Raw genomic sequence first — 18,686 nt, forward strand, 5'->3', positions numbered from 1 at the left:
TTCTATCCCAGCCCTGCCCTGAGGCATGATCTCGTACACTGCTCCCAACCCATGGCATCTTTGCAGACCATGTCTGACCTGTTACAACCAGAGTCATCTTGTCCCACATGTAATTATACTTTGTTTTTCCACGCTCCAGGCGAAAGAAGTATAACCCCGCATCCTTCTTTCTGATCTCTCTGATGTTCAGGGAGCAGTCATTCCTCCAAGGGTCTCCGAGCAGGAAGAATCGATTCCGGGTTTCCTTCACTGCTTTACGAATTGGGTTATTTGTGGCCACGATGGAATCTTTGCGTCTGTCGGTTCCTTCCCTGTACCAGAATCCATGAACTGGGTCTGAGTCAGTCCAGTCAGTCAACCTCTTCTTGAGATAGGAGAAGTTACAGGGCACAAGGACACACAGGCCCTCCTGCACCACCACCTTCCTTTCCACATTCAGGGTGAAAACCTCTTGGGGGTTCTGACCCTCCACACCCTTTATCCCCCAGAGCAGCAGCAGCAGCAGCAACAGCAGCATGTCCAGCTAAAACTGTCTCTCCAGGCTCTGCTTTGAGGAACTAAGAGATGCAAGGCCCTGAGGAAGCCCCAGCGGAAGCAGGGGTGAGGCCAGGAAAGTGGCTGCCTCAGGAGGAAGAGCTTCAGACCCAGGCACTGTCAGGACCCTTGAGTATCAGCTACTTACCACCCAGACCTACTCCTGAGACCAAAGATGGCCTCTCCCACATTCACCAGTTCAGGGCCTGACCACCTCTCCTCCTTCTCTACTAACCTTGGCCTTTGAGTGACATTTTTTGCCCAGTGAAAATGCATTTGCTCCCTCCAGAGCCCCCAGAGCTTCCCCTGAGGCTGATGATATTGGTGGAGTTGGGGATGGTTCTAGGGCATAGGGAAGAAGGGGAACTGGGAGGTACAGGCTGGGAAGCATCCCTCCTTCCTTTAGCAGCTTGTCCTGGCTGCCCACCCTCTCTGCACAATGACCCGAGGCTTGTTCCCAAAGCTCCACTGTCCAATTAGGAGATGGATCTCAGGCCCCTCGAGTATCTCACAGCCAGAGATTCAGTAGTGGTAGCAAAGACTGAATGGCTAGTTGCTATAGAGGGGTTTATATAGACATAATGTTACTGTGCAGTGTGTAAAGATTGTCATTGTATTGTTCAAATGCTGATTTCTGTGCCCCCATATCAGGTTGCAAAACATTGCTACCCAATTATTCCCTGATTGGTCAATAAAGAAGCTGATCAGTCAATGACTGAGTCGGGGAGAAAATAGGACTGGACTTCCTCCCAGCTAGGGACAGGGAGACAGAGAAAGGAAGTGGGGGTTCACCACGAGGAGACAGTCCAGGAGACATGCAGAAAGACCTGGAGCCCAGGGAGCAGATCAGTACTAAAATGCAAGTATAACTGGGGCATAGCCGGATTAATTTAGAGGATTATAATAGACTGGTACTGCTCAATTGTTTTGCCCTTAAAGCTTGTTAAATCAATATAATAGTCCGATCTCAATTATTTAGGAGTTAGTTGGATTAAGAGTAAAACTGCAACAAACACTTTACATATTGCCACTGTCTTAGTCAGGGTTTCTATTCCTGCACAAACATCACGACCAAGAAGCAAGTTGGGGAGGAAAGGGTTTATTCGGCTTACACTTCCACACTGCTGCTCATCCCCAAAGGAAGTCAGGACTGGAACTCAAGCAGGTCAGGAAGCAGGAGCTGATGCAGGGGCCATGGAGGGATGATATTTATTGGCTTGCTTCCCCTGGCATGCTCAACTTGCTTTCTTATAGAACCCAAGACTACCATCCCAGGGATGGCACCACCCACAATGGGCCCTCCCCACTTGATCACTAATTGAGAAAATGCCCCACAGCTGGATCTCATGGAGGCACTTCCCCAACTGACGCTTCTTTCTCTGTGATAACTCCAGCCTGTGTCAAGTTGATACACAAAACCAGCCAGTACAACTAACAGGTGGAGATTAACATTCTTCCCACTAAAACCTATCAAGGGAACTGAACATATAGCTAGCTTGGTAGAGTGTTTGTTTCATATACACAGAGCTCTAGGTTCCATCTCCTGCACCACATAGGTTGTGTGTGGTAGTATGTGCCTTCCAACTTGGCACTTAGGAATAGGAGGCAAGAGGGTCAGAAGTCCAATGTCAATTTTGGTTGGTTACATAGTGAGTTTCAGCTCAGCCTTGGCTTCAGCAGACCCAGGCTCAAAACATATAAGTCAAAACAAACACAGCACAAGCCAAAATACAGCAAGGTTACAGAGGGGAGTCTCACTCACAGTAGATCAGGGGATAAGGAGGCTGAAATTTTGTACTGAAACTTGGTAGAGAGAAGATTGTCAAATGGAAGTCTAATGTAGCTGATCTAGCGAGAGAGGAGACATTTTAAAGAGATGCTGTGCCTTCCATTTGCTATCACATTTTTTGGGGGGGATAAAAGGCTCCAAAGAGTTAAACTTTCCACAGGAGTACCATGCTGAAGTAAGAGAAATGCTAAAGTCCAGATGATACCCACAGGCTGAACTCAAAACCCAGGAAGAATCCACACCGTTTTGACAAAACTTACTGGAACACCTTGTGAGCCAAACAAGGATCTGCCAAAGATGGGCTGTATCAAACCATTAGCAGGACTCCTTTGTTTGCTTGTTTTGGTTTTTTGAGACAGGGTTTCTCTGTATATCCCTGGCTGTCCTGGAACTCACTTTGTAGACCAGGCTGGCCTCGAACTCAGAAATCCACCTGCCTCTGCCTCCCGAGTGCTGGGATTAAAGGTGTGCACCACCATGGCCCGGCGTTTAGCAGGACTCTTAATCATACATACTTCTTGATCTGTAATTAAACCTAAACTTCTTATCAGGACCCTGAAGATAGACTTGAGGTCTATTAGGTCTGTTGGGGCTACTAGCGCTCAAGCATTGACCTAGAAAACTACAATAACACAGATTTAAAAAAAAAAAAAAGATTTATTTATTATATGTAAGTACACTGTAGCTGTCTTCAGATGCACCAGAAGAGGGCGTCAGATCTCATTACATTACGGATGGTTGTGAGCCACCATGTGGTTGCTGGGATTTGATCTCAGGACCTTCGGAAGAGTAGTCAGTGCTCTTAACCACTGAGCCATCTCTCCAGCCCCAGTAACACAGATTTTTAAAAGAGGTAAAAACTCTCTTCCTTATGCAAGGAAAGGTTTCTTGTTGGAGGCAAAATTCAGGGTCACTTACATTAGGCATATGCTCTACGACTGAGCCACATCCCCAGCCCCTCACTGGGGCATTCTAGGCAGGAGCTCTAAACCTGAACCACACTATCAGTGCCACTTTGGGAGGCTCTAGGAAAGGGTTCTCCTATTGAGTCATGCCCCTACCCTCTCACTGGCATTCTCTACTGCTGAGTCATGGCCACAGCCTACCAATACATATTTCTTCCCTGCTGTTGTCTCTTACTCTTGCCTGGCTCCAGAGGACCACTTGTCTATTCAGAATCTTTCCTAAGGGGTTCAAGTGAACAGAAGACATAAAGTGAGAAACACCAGCCTTGTATTGTCTCCCCTCAGGAATGGTGTCAGCAATTCCTAGAAGACTGTGTTTAACTTGTGGTGGGAGCTAGGAGGGAGTGGAGATAATCCCGAGAGGTCAAGTCTCTTTTGACTTACGTCAGTTTTCCTTGAAACATTTGAGATAGGAAAAATATACATAACACATCCGAAAAGTGACCCAGAGATATACCACAAGAGAAATGCCATCAAGAAACTTCCCATTGTGAGCCTCCTGGGTCATCCACCTACTCCTTTCCTTATTTCTACATTTGCTCCTTGTTATGCCTAGTCTTGGTTGTTAACGAAACTACATCTGGAATTAGTCAAAACCCAAGTGATTGGGCATATCTATGAGGGTTCCCCCCCCCTTAATTAAATCATTTGAGGTGGGAAGACCCACTTTTGATCTGGATCTTTTGCAGTGAGAAAATAAACCTTTAATAGAGATCTTTTGGTATGAGAAGGCCCATCCTTAATCTGTGCCACGCCTTCTCCTGCGGGAGAGCCCACGTCTTTGGCATCCTACCATATACTGAAGACCAGATGAGACATTAAGCCTCAATGACCGAACAACTACTGGGTCCTTGTCCTTTCCATTGGTAGTCATCCATTGTTGAAGTAGATGAACCATAGGCTGTATATCATTCTACTATAACCCCCACGTGTGTATATATGTGATATATATCATATTCATTTTATAAATATCCAGTTCCTTGAGAGAACCCTGATTAATACATGTGGGCTTAAGTATGTTTGTCCATCATCCTCAACTAACAATTTCTCTCTCTCTCTCTCTTCTCTCTCACTCTCTTTCTCTAGCGCCACTTTCTGAATTTTCAATTGTCAACCAACCTTTCCCCCATCTTCGCCCAAATACTCTCTTCTAGTTACTAGAAATTGCAGCAATTCAGTGGTCAGAAGGGCTGGGCCATTGCCTCTCTGGTTCTCTCTTGTCCCCATTTTGTAAAAAAGCAGTACAGGAAGAAAAGACCCTGAGAATCTGTATCTAAGAGAGGAACTTATGACACATAGCCCTTAAGAATTGAGAAGATACACATGTCTCTTCCTCATTTTCAGAAGACACCGAGTTCCAGAATGGAAGTGCTAAAGTCCCTACAACACAAATGTTAAGATCCTTTTCCCCAAGGCTATGGTGTTAAGACGTGGGTCCTTGTGGGTGGAGGGAATGTGTATGTATGTGTGTGTGTGTATGTGTGTGTGTTTGGGGTGGGGGGCAGTGCACTTGCCTGTGCACATGCATGCACATATAAAATCCCGAATTCTACTTTGGGTATATTCTTCCTCTGTCACTCTCCACCTTACTTTTTGAGCAGGTTCTGTGGTGGTCAATTTGACAAAACCTAAGATCACTTGGGAGATGGGCCTCTGCTCATGCCTGTGGGGGGCTTATCTTGATTAGATGAATTGAGGTGGGAAGATGCTTTCTCTGTGGGTGGTACCATTCCTTAGGCTGGGATCCTGGATTGTATGAAAAGGAGAAACTGAGCTGAGCACCACCAAACATTGCTCTCTGCTTCCTGATTGTGGATGCTTTGAGCTCCTGCTGTCCTGACTTCTCTCCCACAACAGTATCTTGAACTTAGAGTGTAAATAAATAGTTCTCCTATAAGTTGCTTTTGTTAGGGTATTTCATCAACAAAAACAAACAAACAAACAAGCACACACCTAAGGTAGTCCCCTCCCCACCCCACCCCCACTAGCCAGTGACTCCCTGGCATCTGCCTAGTGTTTCCCCCACACTCCAGCACTGTCAATACAGCCATGCACCCTGCCCTTGGATTTTATGTGGAGCTGGGCGTCTGAACTCAGACCCTCATGCTTGTGTAGTGAACACTTCAATGAGCCACGGAGGTGAGTTGTCTAGTGTTTTAGTCATGGTTTCTATTGCTGTGATGCAACCCCAAATCTGAAAGCAACTTGGGGAGGAAAGGGTTTGTTTAACTCACAGTTCCACATAACAACACTTCATCGTCAGAATCAGGAAGGGCAGGAGTTCAGGCAGGGCAAGAATCTGGAGGCAGTGGAAGTTCCAAAAGCCATAGGTGAGTGCTGCTTGCTGGCTTGCTCCCCATGGGTTGCTCAGTCTGCTGTCTTAGAGAATCCAGGACCACCAGTCCTGGGCTGGTCCCATCCACAATGGTCTGGGCCATCCCTTGTTAATCACTAATTAAGAAAATGCCTTACAGGTTTGCCAACAGTCCTATCTTACAGGAGTATTTTATTCATTGAAACTCCCTTCTCTGGTGACTCTACTTGTGTCAAGTTGACATAAAACTAGCCATCACACTTAGGTAGGAATTAGGTCACAGGGATGGGCCCACACAAATTGGACTAATGCTACTTATATAAGAGACCCAAGGGAGGTTGCTTGCTTGTTCGACCACAAGACAAAGTATCATTTTCAAGAACATACACTTTCACAGGATATTGAATCTGCCAGGGCACCAATTAACCTCCTGCTCTATAAGGAGTAAACCTCTGATATCTGTAAGCTTTATAGTTTGTGGTATCTTGCCATATAAATCTCAATAGTATGGGCAGGGAATTGTCTAATTGCATGCATTCTCCACCTCACACGCCATTGGTCAACTATTGTCTACTGGGATCAAATTAATACGTATGAATTGTTGCCCATGACCCATGGTACTCTGGATGGAACTTCATTCATTCATTCATTCCATTCATTATTCATTCATTTGCCTGGTAGAACACATTCATGCTATGTCTTCAGGTCTCCAGAAAAGGCAGGTAGGGCAGATCTAGTGGACAGCTGTAGCCCGTCTTTGGCTACTTTGTGGGTTGTTCTTTCTTCCATCCTTCTACACTCTTTTTTTCCCCCACACTTTAACCCCTGTCTTAGGGTTTCCATTGCTGGGAAGAGACACCATGACCAAGGCAACTCTTATAAGGACAATATTTAATTGGGGCTGGCTTAGAGGTTCAGTCCATTATCATCAAGGTCGGAGCATGGCAGCATCCAGGCAGGCATGAGAGAAGGGGCTGTGGGTTCTACATCTTGTTCTGGAGGGATCCAGGGGAAGACTGGCAAAGCCCACCCTGACAATAACATACTTCCTCCAACAAGGACATACCTCCTAATAGTATCACTCCCTGTGGGTCAAGCATTCAAACACACAAGTCTATGGGTGCCAAACCTATTGAAACCACTAATTTCTCCTAACTATAGATAGGAGAGAAAAAAGGATAGAGGGGGGAGGGGTGATATTATCATTAGATTACTTCCTGCTGATTGGGAGTGTAAAGTTCCTTGGGGCAAGTTTGATCTTCACCATCAGGATATTTAATTTCTTCTTGTTTCTTCTTAACAACTACTTAACAAACCCCGACCAACCCAGCAACAACAACCACCCAACCTATTAGGGCTCTAGCATTTATATACCCTCTGAAAAGTCCCCTGAATTTCAAATGTCACACAATTGCAGAAACTATTTGCAGCTGGCAAAATCACACCCCTGCTAGAGTATGACTGACTGCAAATCACAGTCAGCTGCTGTGGACAACCTGAAGCAGCCCCATATCCCACACCTGGGACTAAAATAAAAACATATTACCATAGTATGTCTGTGCTTTTCAAAGAAAGCAAAATTCTCGCTACGGGAAGCAATATCTTGATGGGTGACAGGTATGCCCATGAGAGCTGGGGATGCCCTCTGTCTCTGCCCAGGACAGACTGGTTCTGGAGAGCTTTAAATAAGAGGATGATGCTGTCCATGGTGTCAATGGAGACTGAGCCATTGCTGTCCCCGCAGAAGAGCCTGGTCACACAGAACAGAGGCCCTGGTCTGGAGTCAAAGGGCTAGCATGGACATACCGAGGAGACTCCGTGCTGCCCATCCTCGGGGATAGGAAGTGACGGCACTAAGTTGTTCTCTATGTACGTGTCTCGTTGATCCTCTCATCATCCCTGAGAGGTTGTGATTCCGCCCCACAACAGATCATGCAAGGCATCACATGCTTAAGTGAGTGAGCACGTGAGGGAAGTATTCTCTAAACAACCACAAGCATTTCCTATACAAATATGACATTCCACTCAGTATAAGAGACACTGATCACCATCATCATCACCATCACCATCATCATCATCATTATCTCTGCCTCTTCTAAAGTGTTAAGGCCTAGGTAACTGTTATCTTTCAAGCGGGCCATTTTGTGCTGTTACTAATGATACAAGGAAACTTTCTCAAATGCTGTAATCACGGTTACTAGGAAACGTTCTCATGCCAAGCTGATTATGAAAGATCCTGACAGAATGTAAAAGGTCACAGAAGCCCTGAAATTGGCAAGATAGATGTCAGTGTTAGCAGAACTAGCTTCACTGATTTAGAAAAATAGAGGTGCACAATGCTCTGGCCACTCCTCGAACCTGTGTGTCTGCCAATGTTCTGACCAGGTGGTGTGTGCCCATTGCTGCACCTTCATTAGACTCTTTCCTTGTACCCTTCCCATACCCATTTCTTGAGAATAGACATTGTTTAGATCTGGAAATCCCCTACTCTCCCCCTTCTCCTTTCTCCCCCGAGGGCCTATAAAAACTGGGACCTCTTTCCCTGCGTGGTATATGAGTCGTCCCCAGAGCTCTGGCTTTCCCCGAATAAAGCCTCATGTGGTTTGCAACAAGCTCGGTCTATCGTGAGTTCTTGGGTGTCCGATATTGTCCTGAGGCCTGAGCGAGGGGCTCCTTTCGGAGTCTTTCAATTACATATCTTGTTATAGTCTATGCTTTGGTGTTTTCCCATCATAATAAAAGTCATCTAGAACTGCTTTGTATAGTTAGCCCCAAGAAGTCTGGACCAGAACCAATGGCCAGGCAGCACTTCCTGCACCTGTGTCTGAGCTTTTATGATTTTTCCCTTTTTATAAGCCACCCTCGGAATGGACCCCAACATAAGAGAGACACCTGCACCAATATAAAAAGCTATTTGGAGTAAGACTTCCATTTTGAGTGGAGTAAAGTTTAAGTTCCCAAGACCTCCTTGGGAACTGACATTGTATTTGGCAGAAAGAGACATATTGCACGGGTAACTGACATGCTAGTAGGCAAGTTAGAACATGAATGTTAGGCAAGGCAAATCCTCACCACAGTTGAATACCCCTACGAATGGGAGCAGCATTACGTGTATAAGCAAGACATGTTCCTGAGGAAGTCCCCTACATCCTGACTTGTGAATTAACTTGGCACAAATGTTTGTGGATTTTAGGCTTAAAAACCCTATAGGATCCTAACTCAATGTCACAGCCACCTCCCAAGTCTGATCTATGGCCCTGATTGATCAGTCTTGGGGTGTGCCATCTAATAAAGTATCCCCGTTTGACCGAGATCATTGTCTGAGTGGTTTGCGTGGTGGTTCCCAGACCCCAACCTAAAATATGAATTGAGCCTATGATCATGTATGTGTGTGAAGGGTACATTCATGTAGGAAGAGTCACCTCATGTTTGCATGCATGTGGAGGTCAGAGGACAACCTCACTAATCTGGGGCTTCTCGGGTAGACATAAGCTTTAACAGTAAGTTAACTGGCTAACCAGTAAATCAGGGGCGGGGGAGTCCTCTGTCTGTCTGTCTCTTCCCACCCCCTACCGGTGAGTCTGGAATTACAAGTGCATGCTACCATGCCTGGGTTTTTAAAATGTGTGCCTTTTAAAAGGCTCTGAGGCCCCAATAGCTCAACCTCAATCCTCAACTCATAGATTTATGGGGCTTCTAGAAACCTGAGGAATTCTTGGCTCTCTTATGGAGAGTGGCCTGTGTGGGTGAGTGCTTGAGGTCAGCCATCCCGCCCCAGCAAAGGTTGCCCTCTCAAGTGTCACGTCCTGAAAGAGCCCAGAACAAAACTGAGGGTGCAGTGAAGCCAGTGTGGCCTTGTTGATTCACATCTCTTAAGACACAAATAAGCTCTGATGCTTAGCAAAAGATGAGCAAAGCCGCAGCCCACGGGGACCGTGACTAATACAGAAAGGTAAGACCTCTGTGGCCCTGTGAATGAAAACGGCCTCATAGGCTCATAGGGACTGGCACTACTGGGAGGTGTGGTCTTGTCGGAGTAAATGTGTCACTGGGGAAAGGTGACAGAAACCCTAAGACAACGTAAAAAGAAGGAAATTGCCTCAATTGAGAAATTGCCTCAATCCCATTGGCCTATGTGAGATCTTATTGATTGCTGACTGATATGGGAGGACCCAGCACACTGTAGATGGCACCACTCCTGGGAAGGTGGACCTCCCATGGCACCACTCCTGGGAAGGTGGACCTCCCATGGCACCACTCCTGGGAAGGTGGTCCTCCTAGTATTATGAAAGCAGTTAAATGTGAGCCAGGAAGTAAGTAAGTAGAGTTCCTCCAAGGTTTCTGCTTCAAGCTCCTGACTTGAGCTCCTCCCATGGCTTCCCTTAACGATGGACTGTGCTCTCTAAGCTAAAATAAATGCAAATTAGTTCCGGTCAGTGTTTTATCACAGCAGCAGGGAAGCAAATTAGGACACGAAGCCATAAACTCAACCAGAAAGGTGGGGCCTGGACTCCTTTCTTTCTCTCCTCACTCAAGAACTCAGAACAACTGAGACTTAAGTTCGCCAACTCATGAGCTCTCCTAGGAATCCCTAGTCCTCTGGACCTCTTAGTGTGCTCCCCCCTGAGCCCCAGACCTGGAAGTTTCTCCATTTTACACAACAACACCGACCCCAGAAAACTGCCTGCCCAGGACTTGGTCACACATTTCTTTAGGGCTGTGGAGGGGACCAACCAGATGTCTGCGTTGGTCCTTGATTCTCTGCAGTGTGGTGAAGTCTTTCTCCTTCTTCCCTTACTTAGCTGGAATCAATTTGTCTGGGATGCTGATGAAGAGGGGCTTGGCACATAAGGACCACAGGACAGAGTAGACAGGCCAGACAAGTGGGCTCGCTCTAAGCTTGCTCTATCTAAGCTCGCTCTATCTATCTAAGCTCGCTCTATCTGTGGTGCTGAAGCACTATTCCCATAGCCTAGGTCAGCAGTTCTCATGCTGTAGGCTGTGACCCTTTTGGGGTCACAGGAGTTGCTTAAGACCATTGGAAAACACAGATACACACATTATGAGTCATAAGAGCAGCAAAATTACAATTATGAGGTTGCAACAAAAATAATTTTATGACTGGGGTCACCACAACATGAGGAACTGTGTGAAAGAGTTGCAAAATTAAGAAGGTTGAGAACCACGGAGCTGAACCCAGGCTGGTAGCTCAGGGCCGTAATTCCAGCTACTTGGAGGACCGAGGCAAAGGATTATAAGTTTGAGGACTGCACTGGCCACATGGCGAGACCCTGTTTAAATTTAAAAAGCATAGAAGTGGTGCATTCTGGGGCTATAGCTCAGTATTAGAGTGCTTACCTAATACCAATACTGAGGAGTTGGGGCATGGCTCACTATTAAAACCTCTGCCTAGAGTTTCTCCAATGAGGTGCTGGGAATATACCTAGCTTAGTAATAGAGCATCCACTTAGAATCCCCTAATGAGAGGCTAGGGTGTGGCACAGTGTTAAAACCCCTGCCTAGAATTTCCCAGTAAGTTCCTGGGTAGTAAGTGGCTCAATAATCGAGTCCCTACCTAGAATCCCCTAGTGAGGGGCTGGAGTGTGGTTCGTCGGTAGAAAGCTGTCTGAAACTGGAGAATGATCCACAGTAGGAATGCTTTTCATTTCAAGTGCATAAACAGCAAACTGCAGAAAGATAATGGGGCACCAGGTCAGACATGAAACAAACATCCAGTAGAAACAGACTGGGGAAGCTGGGAACCACACACAGTCTGCAGGAGGCTGAAGAAGAGGATCCCAGGAAGACAGACTCCCAACTAACCATTCCCACCACAGATGTCCTATGGGATGAGAAGTAGCAGAGGTCTCTGGGAATGGGTCCCATCCTATCTGTGTTCAAGGATACACTATTTTTCTTCTAAGAACTTACTCTCCTGTTCTTAAGGAAGTAGCGTTTCCACTTTATTTGGCTGTTCTCTTTCACTTTCTCACAGGACCAGGAAGCCGGCTGGTGACTGAGGAAGCGGTCTTGGAGAACGCTTTAAGACAAAATGCTTGGGTCTAAAGTCGGGCTGGGACGCCAGGTTCCCGGTGACCTTAAACAGTACAAGACGACAATTTACTGATGTGTATTACAATAGCTTACATAGCTGTGTGTCATCTGGACTCCTTCCACCTTTGTGAGAAAGGAAGGAAGGAAGGAAGGAAGGAAGGAAGGAAGGAAGGAAGGAAGGAAGGAAGGAAGACAGAAAGGGGCAAGATTGCATACACCTTTTATCTTAGCACTCTGGAGGCAGATGCAGGTGGGTCTCTGAGTTCAAGGCCAGCCTGGTCTATATGGCTAGTTCCTCCAGGACAGCCTAGGCTACATGGTAAGATCCTGGGGAGAGAATCAAAGAAAGAGAGAGCAAGGGAGAGAGACACAGAGAAGAGGGAGGGGGAAACAGTAACAGAGACTGAGAAGCAAGCAAGTAGCAGAAGTATATGATAGTCCACAAAACTAGGAAATTATACTGCAGCCATTCTGATTTCAACCACTTCTGATTTCAACTTCCCTTCTGGTGACCTCGCGTTGCCGGACAACATCAGGATTCTGGGCTCGGTTCCCAGGCCCTGGTGTGCGCCCTACAGAGTCGGCCCGTGGGGAGGCATTTGGCAGAAGGAAAGCTGTACTCTCAAGTGTTTCTGGGAATTGGAGTCCAAGCTGCTGTAGAGTTACAGGCCCGCGTCTGGAGCTGTTGCATTCTGGAAGTCGTAGGCAAAGCAGTTCAAGGCCTTATGGGAATTGTAGTCCCAGGGCATTTTTCCGCTCCAGGCTTCCGCGTGGCAGGCAGAGTACTCAGCTCGTTCCACTCAGGTTAGTGTTCCTCTTCCTCCGGTTCCTACGGGCTTGGGGCCATGGTGCCACGGGAGAGCTGAAGGTCTTTCTAGAGATTTGGCACTCGCTTTTATGATTGTCAACTCGCGTTCTGGCCAGGATCTCCTAGTCTGGTCTCTTGCCAGGCCGCTTTGTTCATTTGGTGGTAACAGATCATCTGCCTTCTCTTGCCCCTGTTAAATATGTTCTGGTGACGCCTCTTCTGCCCTTTAGGAGAGTTGGCCACCCGGAGGCACCCCTGAAATTTGTTTTGTAGATCAGGCTAGCCTGGAACTTGCAGAAATTCAACTGCCACTTCCTCTTGAGTGTTGGGATTAAAGGCGTGCACCACCACGCCTGTTATTACCTCGGGGGTTTGCCGCCAGTCTGTACACAATTCTTTCCCCCATCATCCCAGATACTTACTTAATTAGCATAAGCCCTGTTCGCTCCGTCAGCTAAAGACTACTGATATATCTATCAACCAGGTTCCCTCCATGATCTCAGGGCTACTACTGATGTGGTATCCCCCTTTTCTGTTTCTGCGTGTGTCTGTAAGCTACTCCTTACAATAGCAACCCCCTCACAGGATTAGATGACTGAGAACAGAGAGTGTATTTACACGCCATTCTGCATAAATGCGGGGGTAGAAGGTGGTGGGCACTCTCAGGAGACAGATAAGCCAGGCAGAAGGGACAGATTTGGGGAGCACTTGAAAGGTGCCCTGCAAGGATCCTAAGTGGGTCGTTAGGAGGTCAAGCCTGGAGGCACCTCTGAGCCTGATGATTCTAGGGCTTGCTGGGCAGGGCGTGAGGAGAAGTGAGGAGAGACTGGTGTGAACCTAATCCGGGCGAGAGGAAGGGGAGAAACAAAGGCTGAGGAGGATAGTTCAAGGGGCAGTGCTCAGCCAGGAGAGTTAGGGGAGTCTTGAGGGCTGCTTGCTGGGTTCAGTGATCAGAAAGAACTCTTTGGGCCAGAGGAAAGGAGTGTTCCTGGGATACTTGAGAGCATTCTGGAAAGGAGCCACGGGGCCTCCCAAGCATCATTCACGGACCTGTCAAAAAGGTAACTGGGCTGGATCTGCAGGTTGTTATATGCAAATTGTCGTGAAGGAGGGGAGGCCAAGGCAGAGACCAGTGACCCAGACAAGCAGGCTGTGCCAGTGTTCTGAGTTGTGCAGGATAATCAAACAATGAGGGTCACCTTAGAATGTAATCGGGCTCCAAGGCAGCAAGGAGGTCCAGCCTCAATGAACTGAACGTCAGGCTCTTTCTTTTTATTTAGCGTTTACTTTAGGTTGTGTCTCCTTTAGGACAGGTACTTCTGGGCAGCAGAAAAACTTTTAAAATAAAATAAGAATTAGGTTGCATAGTTAAATAATATGTGAAGATTTAGGTGGAGGTAGTCTTTTTTTTTCTTCACAAAAGTTGTTTTTTTTGGGGGGGGGGGTTAAAAAGTTTCTCAAACCAAAACTCCTCATCAAAGGAAACATCACACCCCTGAAACTTTGGTCCCTCTTGTGGACTGTTTGCTGTACTCAATAATGCAAGACATCGCATATGTATCAGGACTGTCTTGTACCAAGTCATGCCAAGGCCCTAAAGCTCCTTCAGAAAACAACTTCATAGACAATAGAAAATGATCTACGTCTTCTGCGATGACGTCTTCAAGGTCAAAGTACTTCTAGAGAACAATTCATTTTGATGTCTATTCTTGGTACACTGAAAGACAACCATTTCATTCTAAAGTTTACCCTAGATACAGCGATTTACTAGAATTCTTTTTTTTTTTTTTTTTTTGGTTTTTCGAGGCAGGGTTTCTCTGTATAGCCCTGGCTGTCCTGGAGCTCACTTTGTAGACCAGGCTGGCCTTGAGCTCAGAAATCCGCCTGCCTCTGCCTCCCAAGTGCTGGGATTAAAGGCGTGCGTTACCACTCCTGACGAGTTACTAGAATTCTACTGCAGCCCTGGCCATGGAGTAGGTGGGAAGTGTCTGGCATCTGAGGCCACAGAAGGATTGGCTGTATCCTTTTAGGGGATCTGAGCATGAGTTCTGAGGATGGACTAGGGACCTTTGGAGAACAAGTCAAGACTGGACTTTGAATTTTGAGCCCCACACAGGATGAGTGACCAGAGTGGTCCTAGACCTCAGGGCTTCTAGTCTGAGCATCTGGAAGGACAGACCTGAGCTCCACTGCAGGACACCATTCGGTGAAAGGAATCAGGGAGGTCGGAGTTGAGATGCAGTGCTCAGTGGTACCGGTCCTGACCTCATGGAAGTTCCTGACAGTAAACAAATATTTGCCAGATCATTCTGGTCATTGTGGTAAATCCCAGGGACAGCCTGACCTGTTCTGAAAGGCGGGATGCTCCCGGGTAGTCCACGCTGGAGATGAGGTGGTCTGGGGGAGAGGCCTGAGCTTGGAGAGATTTTACTGATTCATTACAGCTGGTGATGTAGAGGAGATGCACGCAGCTTCTGTGTGCCTAGAAGAGGCCACTATGCCTTCCAGGGGAAGCAATCAGGACCTCATGCGGGGTTCCAGTATCTTACCTCCCCTACTAAAATCCAAACATCTGGAGCCCTCTGCTTCCGAGTAGCAAGCTCTTCCGGGATCTGGTCAGCTCTGGAAGTTGTCTATGATTGAGACTGTAGCAAGAGTGACTGCAAAACTGTGCTCCATTTCCTAAAACAGACACAATTCCATTCTGTCTATCCTTTGCATGGCTTCCCCCTCTGTCTCCCTGAAACCCTGTCGTCGGGTTTTTATTTTCTTGGTATAGGAAGAAGCTGCCCTTCCCGTGGGCTCCCCTGTGTCAGGGCCACTCAGTAGGACGCCATCTCCACAGCCTCCCCACAACACAGACTATCCGTGTGATCCACTTCTTTCTCCCCTCAGCTCTGAAATGCAGATATCCTGGATAACCAGCTTCCCTTTTGGGTATCTTGTGTGGTCCCCTCCCCTCTTCTCTCCCGTCAACCCTGCAGTGTAGACTCCCCAGATGACTCCCTTCTCTCTCCTCCACAGTGTAGACCTCTCAGACGACCCAGTTCTCTTTCAAGATGCCCGCCCCGACGTGCTTCTCCTGTCACAAGACCCGTGCTGCCCTCCGTCGCCCACGTTCTGGGCAGGCGCTGTGCGGCTCCTGCTTCTGTGCTGCCTTTGAGGCTGAGGTGCTACATACAGTGCTTGCCGGGCACCTGCTGCCGCCGGGCGCTGTAGTGGCCGTGGGTGCCTCTGGTGGCAAGGACTCCACAGTGCTGGCACACGTGCTGCGTGAGCTTGCGCCCCGCCTGGGCATCACCCTGCACCTGGTGGCGGTGGATGAGGGCATCGGCGGCTACCGGGACGCCGCGCTGGAGGCAGTGCGCAGTCAGGCGGCGCGCTGGGAGCTGCCGCTCACCATCGTGGCCTACGAAGATCTCTTCGGGGGCTGGACGATGGACGCCGTGGCCCGCAGCACCGCAGGCTCCGGCCGCAGTCGCTCCTGCTGCACCTTCTGCGGGGTGCTGCGGAGGCGCGCGCTGGAGGAGGGTGCGCGCCTTGTGGGAGCTACACATATTGTGACAGGTGAGCACTGGTGTGCAGCAGGAACGGTGTGGGTGTGGAAGAGTAGTGTGCCAGGAAGTGCAAGATAGTGGGGTGGGCTGGGGTCTCCACTCCCCCCCCCCCCTTTATGGTGCTGAGAACTTCCACTGTCCCTCCTTTTTATCTCTGGGTTCTGAGTGTTCGTTCCAACGCCCACCTCCACTCTCCCAGGCCCCAGTGTCTCTATGGTCCCTTTTACATTTTCTCCTTAGGGAGGATCTACCGGGTCCTCTCATCTGCTCCAGGGGTTCCCGGCCTCTTCTCCACTTTTCCTGTTGTCCAGGGCTTCTTGGGGCCCCCCTCCTCGTGTAAATACCAGGCTTGTACACACGCCTCAGCTGGGGCCTACTGAGTCTGGCCATTGGCAAGAGCAACAGCAGGCTATGAGTGCGGTGACACAGCTCTGAGGGGGAAAGGTATCTTGGCAGTCAGGAGCCAAGGAATATCACAGAGTCACACCATACAACAAATCTCGCACAAGAGATTGATTGAAAGTGACACAAGAAGGTGGCTGCCTCTGCTGCAGTGAGAAGCCATGGAGTACTGAGCAGGGGACCGGCTTAGAGTATTTAACATGGAAGAGTTTACAGGGTGAAGATTTCCAAGGTGGGGATTGGTGACATTTCAAGTCAGAGTGCTGGGTTTTCAGGCTCAGGGATTGGTGGATTTCGGTAACTTTTCAAACCAGGAAATGAGCTGGGACTTTTTACCTTCTCTTCTTTGTCCTAATCCTTCACCTGACCTGAGCTCTTTCTCCCGCAGGCCACAACGCTGACGACATGGCTGAGACGGTGCTCATGAACTTCCTGCGTGGTGATGCTGGGAGGCTGGCGAGGGGTGGGGTGCTGGGCTCCACGGGCGAGGGGTGCGCACTTCCCAGGTGCCGGCCTCTGCAGTTTGCCTCGCAGAAGGAGGTGGTGCTGTATGCGCACTTCCGCCATCTCCGCTACTTTTCCGAGGAGTGCGTGTATGCCCCTGAGGCCTTCCGTGGTCATGCCCGGGACCTGCTTAAGCTCCTGGAGGCGGCCAGACCATCAGCCGTGCTGGACCTCGTGCACTCGGCAGAGCGCCTAGCTCTGGCTCCGGCAGCAAAGCCCCCTCCTCCAGGCACCTGCTCCCGCTGCGGAGCCCTGGCCAGCCACAAGCTCTGCCAGGCCTGTGCCCTCCTGGATGGCCTCAACCGAGGCCTGCCGCGCCTGGCCATCGGCAAGGGCCGCCGTGTGCTGCAAGTTGAGCCTCCACAGCCTGGGAACCCAAGCCTAGTCACCAGTGACCCTGTGGCCCCAGCAGGACCCTGCACCTGCAAGCAACCGAAAGATAAAGCCAACCCATGCGGCAATGGAGGGGACCGGGCAGGAGCCACCTGTGTATCGCAGTGTGACCTGAGCCCCGGGAATGGAGAGGACCGGGCAGGAGCCACCTGTGTATCGCAGAGGGACCTGAGCCTTGGGAATGGAGGGGACCGGGCAGGAGCCACCTGTGTATCGCAGTGTGACCTGAGCCCCGTGGCGGAGTGACCTGAGCTCTGCACTCTACATTGCCCTGTGTCCGGGGAAGTGATTGTACCCCACTGCCCTGCAACTGTGGAGTAATCTATACACTGTGAAGTGATTTCCCTTCAGTGCACGGCACCTTGGGACTGACCTGTTTCCGTGTGGAGTGGCTGTACCCTGCAGAGTCGCTTGAGCCCTGCAGATTATTTAAAGTGTCCAGTGCCCTGCAACCTGAGCCCCGTGTCCTACCTGTACCCCATGGAAGGATGGGCCCTGTAGAGCAACATGAACCTTGAAGTATAGGGCGCTCTAGGCACAGCTACCAGCTCTAAGAGAGAAGGGACCAACACCCATGCATTCCCGCACACCTCTGTGGGCTCAGAGAGCCCTGGCCCTCCTTTTCTGTTTTCCCAAGTCAGGTAAACAAAGTCACATGCGTACTAGGAATATTCACAATCGTCACTATACCCGTCTCATCCAGGCACAGCTCTCGCACCTACGGGAACTGGAGAAAGTTTGTTCTGAACCAGTTGGGACCTTCCATGGGCGGGTATGTGAATTGAGGTTGCCTGGGAAACTGCCGTGGGAGCAGTTACACAAACGTTTACAGCCCTAGGACAATAGAAAGTCATTAATCAAGACATTGGTCAAGTATGTCGGTGTGAACTGCAGGTAGACAGGTTATAGCAAAGCTGAAATCCCTTCTGTCAGTCTGAGGAACTATCTGATGACTTTCTTAGCTTGTGGGTCTTTGGAAGCCAGTGGTCTGCTGAGCTGATAGGTTCTGAACCAAATTTGTAGTTTTCACATGGTTGTTGAGTTAGTGTCCTGGCTGGCCATTTTTTGGTTTTGTTTTGTCAACTTTACACAGGCTGGGGTCATCTGAGAAAATGCTTCCATAAGATTGGCCTACAGGCAAGCTTGTGGGGCATTTTCTGATTGATGATTGATGTGGAAGGGCTCAGCCCACTGTGGGCGGTCCAGTCCCTAGGCAGGTGATCCTGGATACTATAAGAAAGCAGGCTGAGTAAGCCAGTCAGTAGTAGTGTTCCCTCATGGCCTCTGCCTCAGTTCCTGCTGACTTCCCTCAGTAATGGAGTGTGACCTAAAATGTAAGTTGAAATAAAACTTTTTCTCGAAAGAT

General features: G+C 48.8%; 2 protein-coding genes across 11 annotated transcripts in view; one reads left to right on the forward strand and one right to left on the reverse strand.

The window, feature by feature from the left end:
• Siglece (sialic acid binding Ig-like lectin E) overlaps positions 1–12,429 on the reverse strand; it is a 23,163-nt gene extending 10,734 nt beyond the window's left edge. For 4 of the 9 annotated variants that reach the window (XM_006541321.4, XM_006541318.4, XM_030243126.1 and 1 more), the window contains exon 1: positions 79–559. In XM_006541321.4, coding sequence (XP_006541384.1) covers positions 79–517 — 439 coding nt within the window. In that variant the 5' untranslated portion in view covers positions 518–559. Of the gene's footprint in view, positions 1–78; positions 560–11,177; positions 11,290–11,533 lie in introns of those variants that run through there. The other 5 variants (XM_006541320.4, XM_030243128.1, XM_030243127.1 and 2 more) reach the window with 4 other exon arrangements.
• Positions 12,356–18,686, forward strand: Ctu1 (cytosolic thiouridylase subunit 1). 2 transcript variants are annotated; one of them, XM_017322170.2, is made up of 4 exons: positions 12,356–12,460; positions 15,489–16,031; positions 16,812–17,405; positions 17,520–18,686. In XM_017322170.2, exons 2-4 carry the CDS (start codon positions 15,524–15,526, stop codon positions 17,564–17,566), a joined length of 1,149 nt encoding a protein of 382 aa, XP_017177659.1. In that variant the 5' UTR covers positions 12,356–12,460; positions 15,489–15,523; the 3' UTR covers positions 17,567–18,686. The 2 variants fall into 2 exon arrangements, with proteins under 2 accessions (XP_017177659.1, NP_663557.1); NM_145582.1 differs by having other exon boundaries at positions 12,416–12,460; positions 16,812–18,683.

Source organism: Mus musculus, chromosome 7 (assembly GCF_000001635.26).
Source record: "Mus musculus strain C57BL/6J chromosome 7, GRCm38.p6 C57BL/6J".
NCBI lineage: Eukaryota > Metazoa > Chordata > Mammalia > Rodentia > Muridae > Mus > Mus musculus.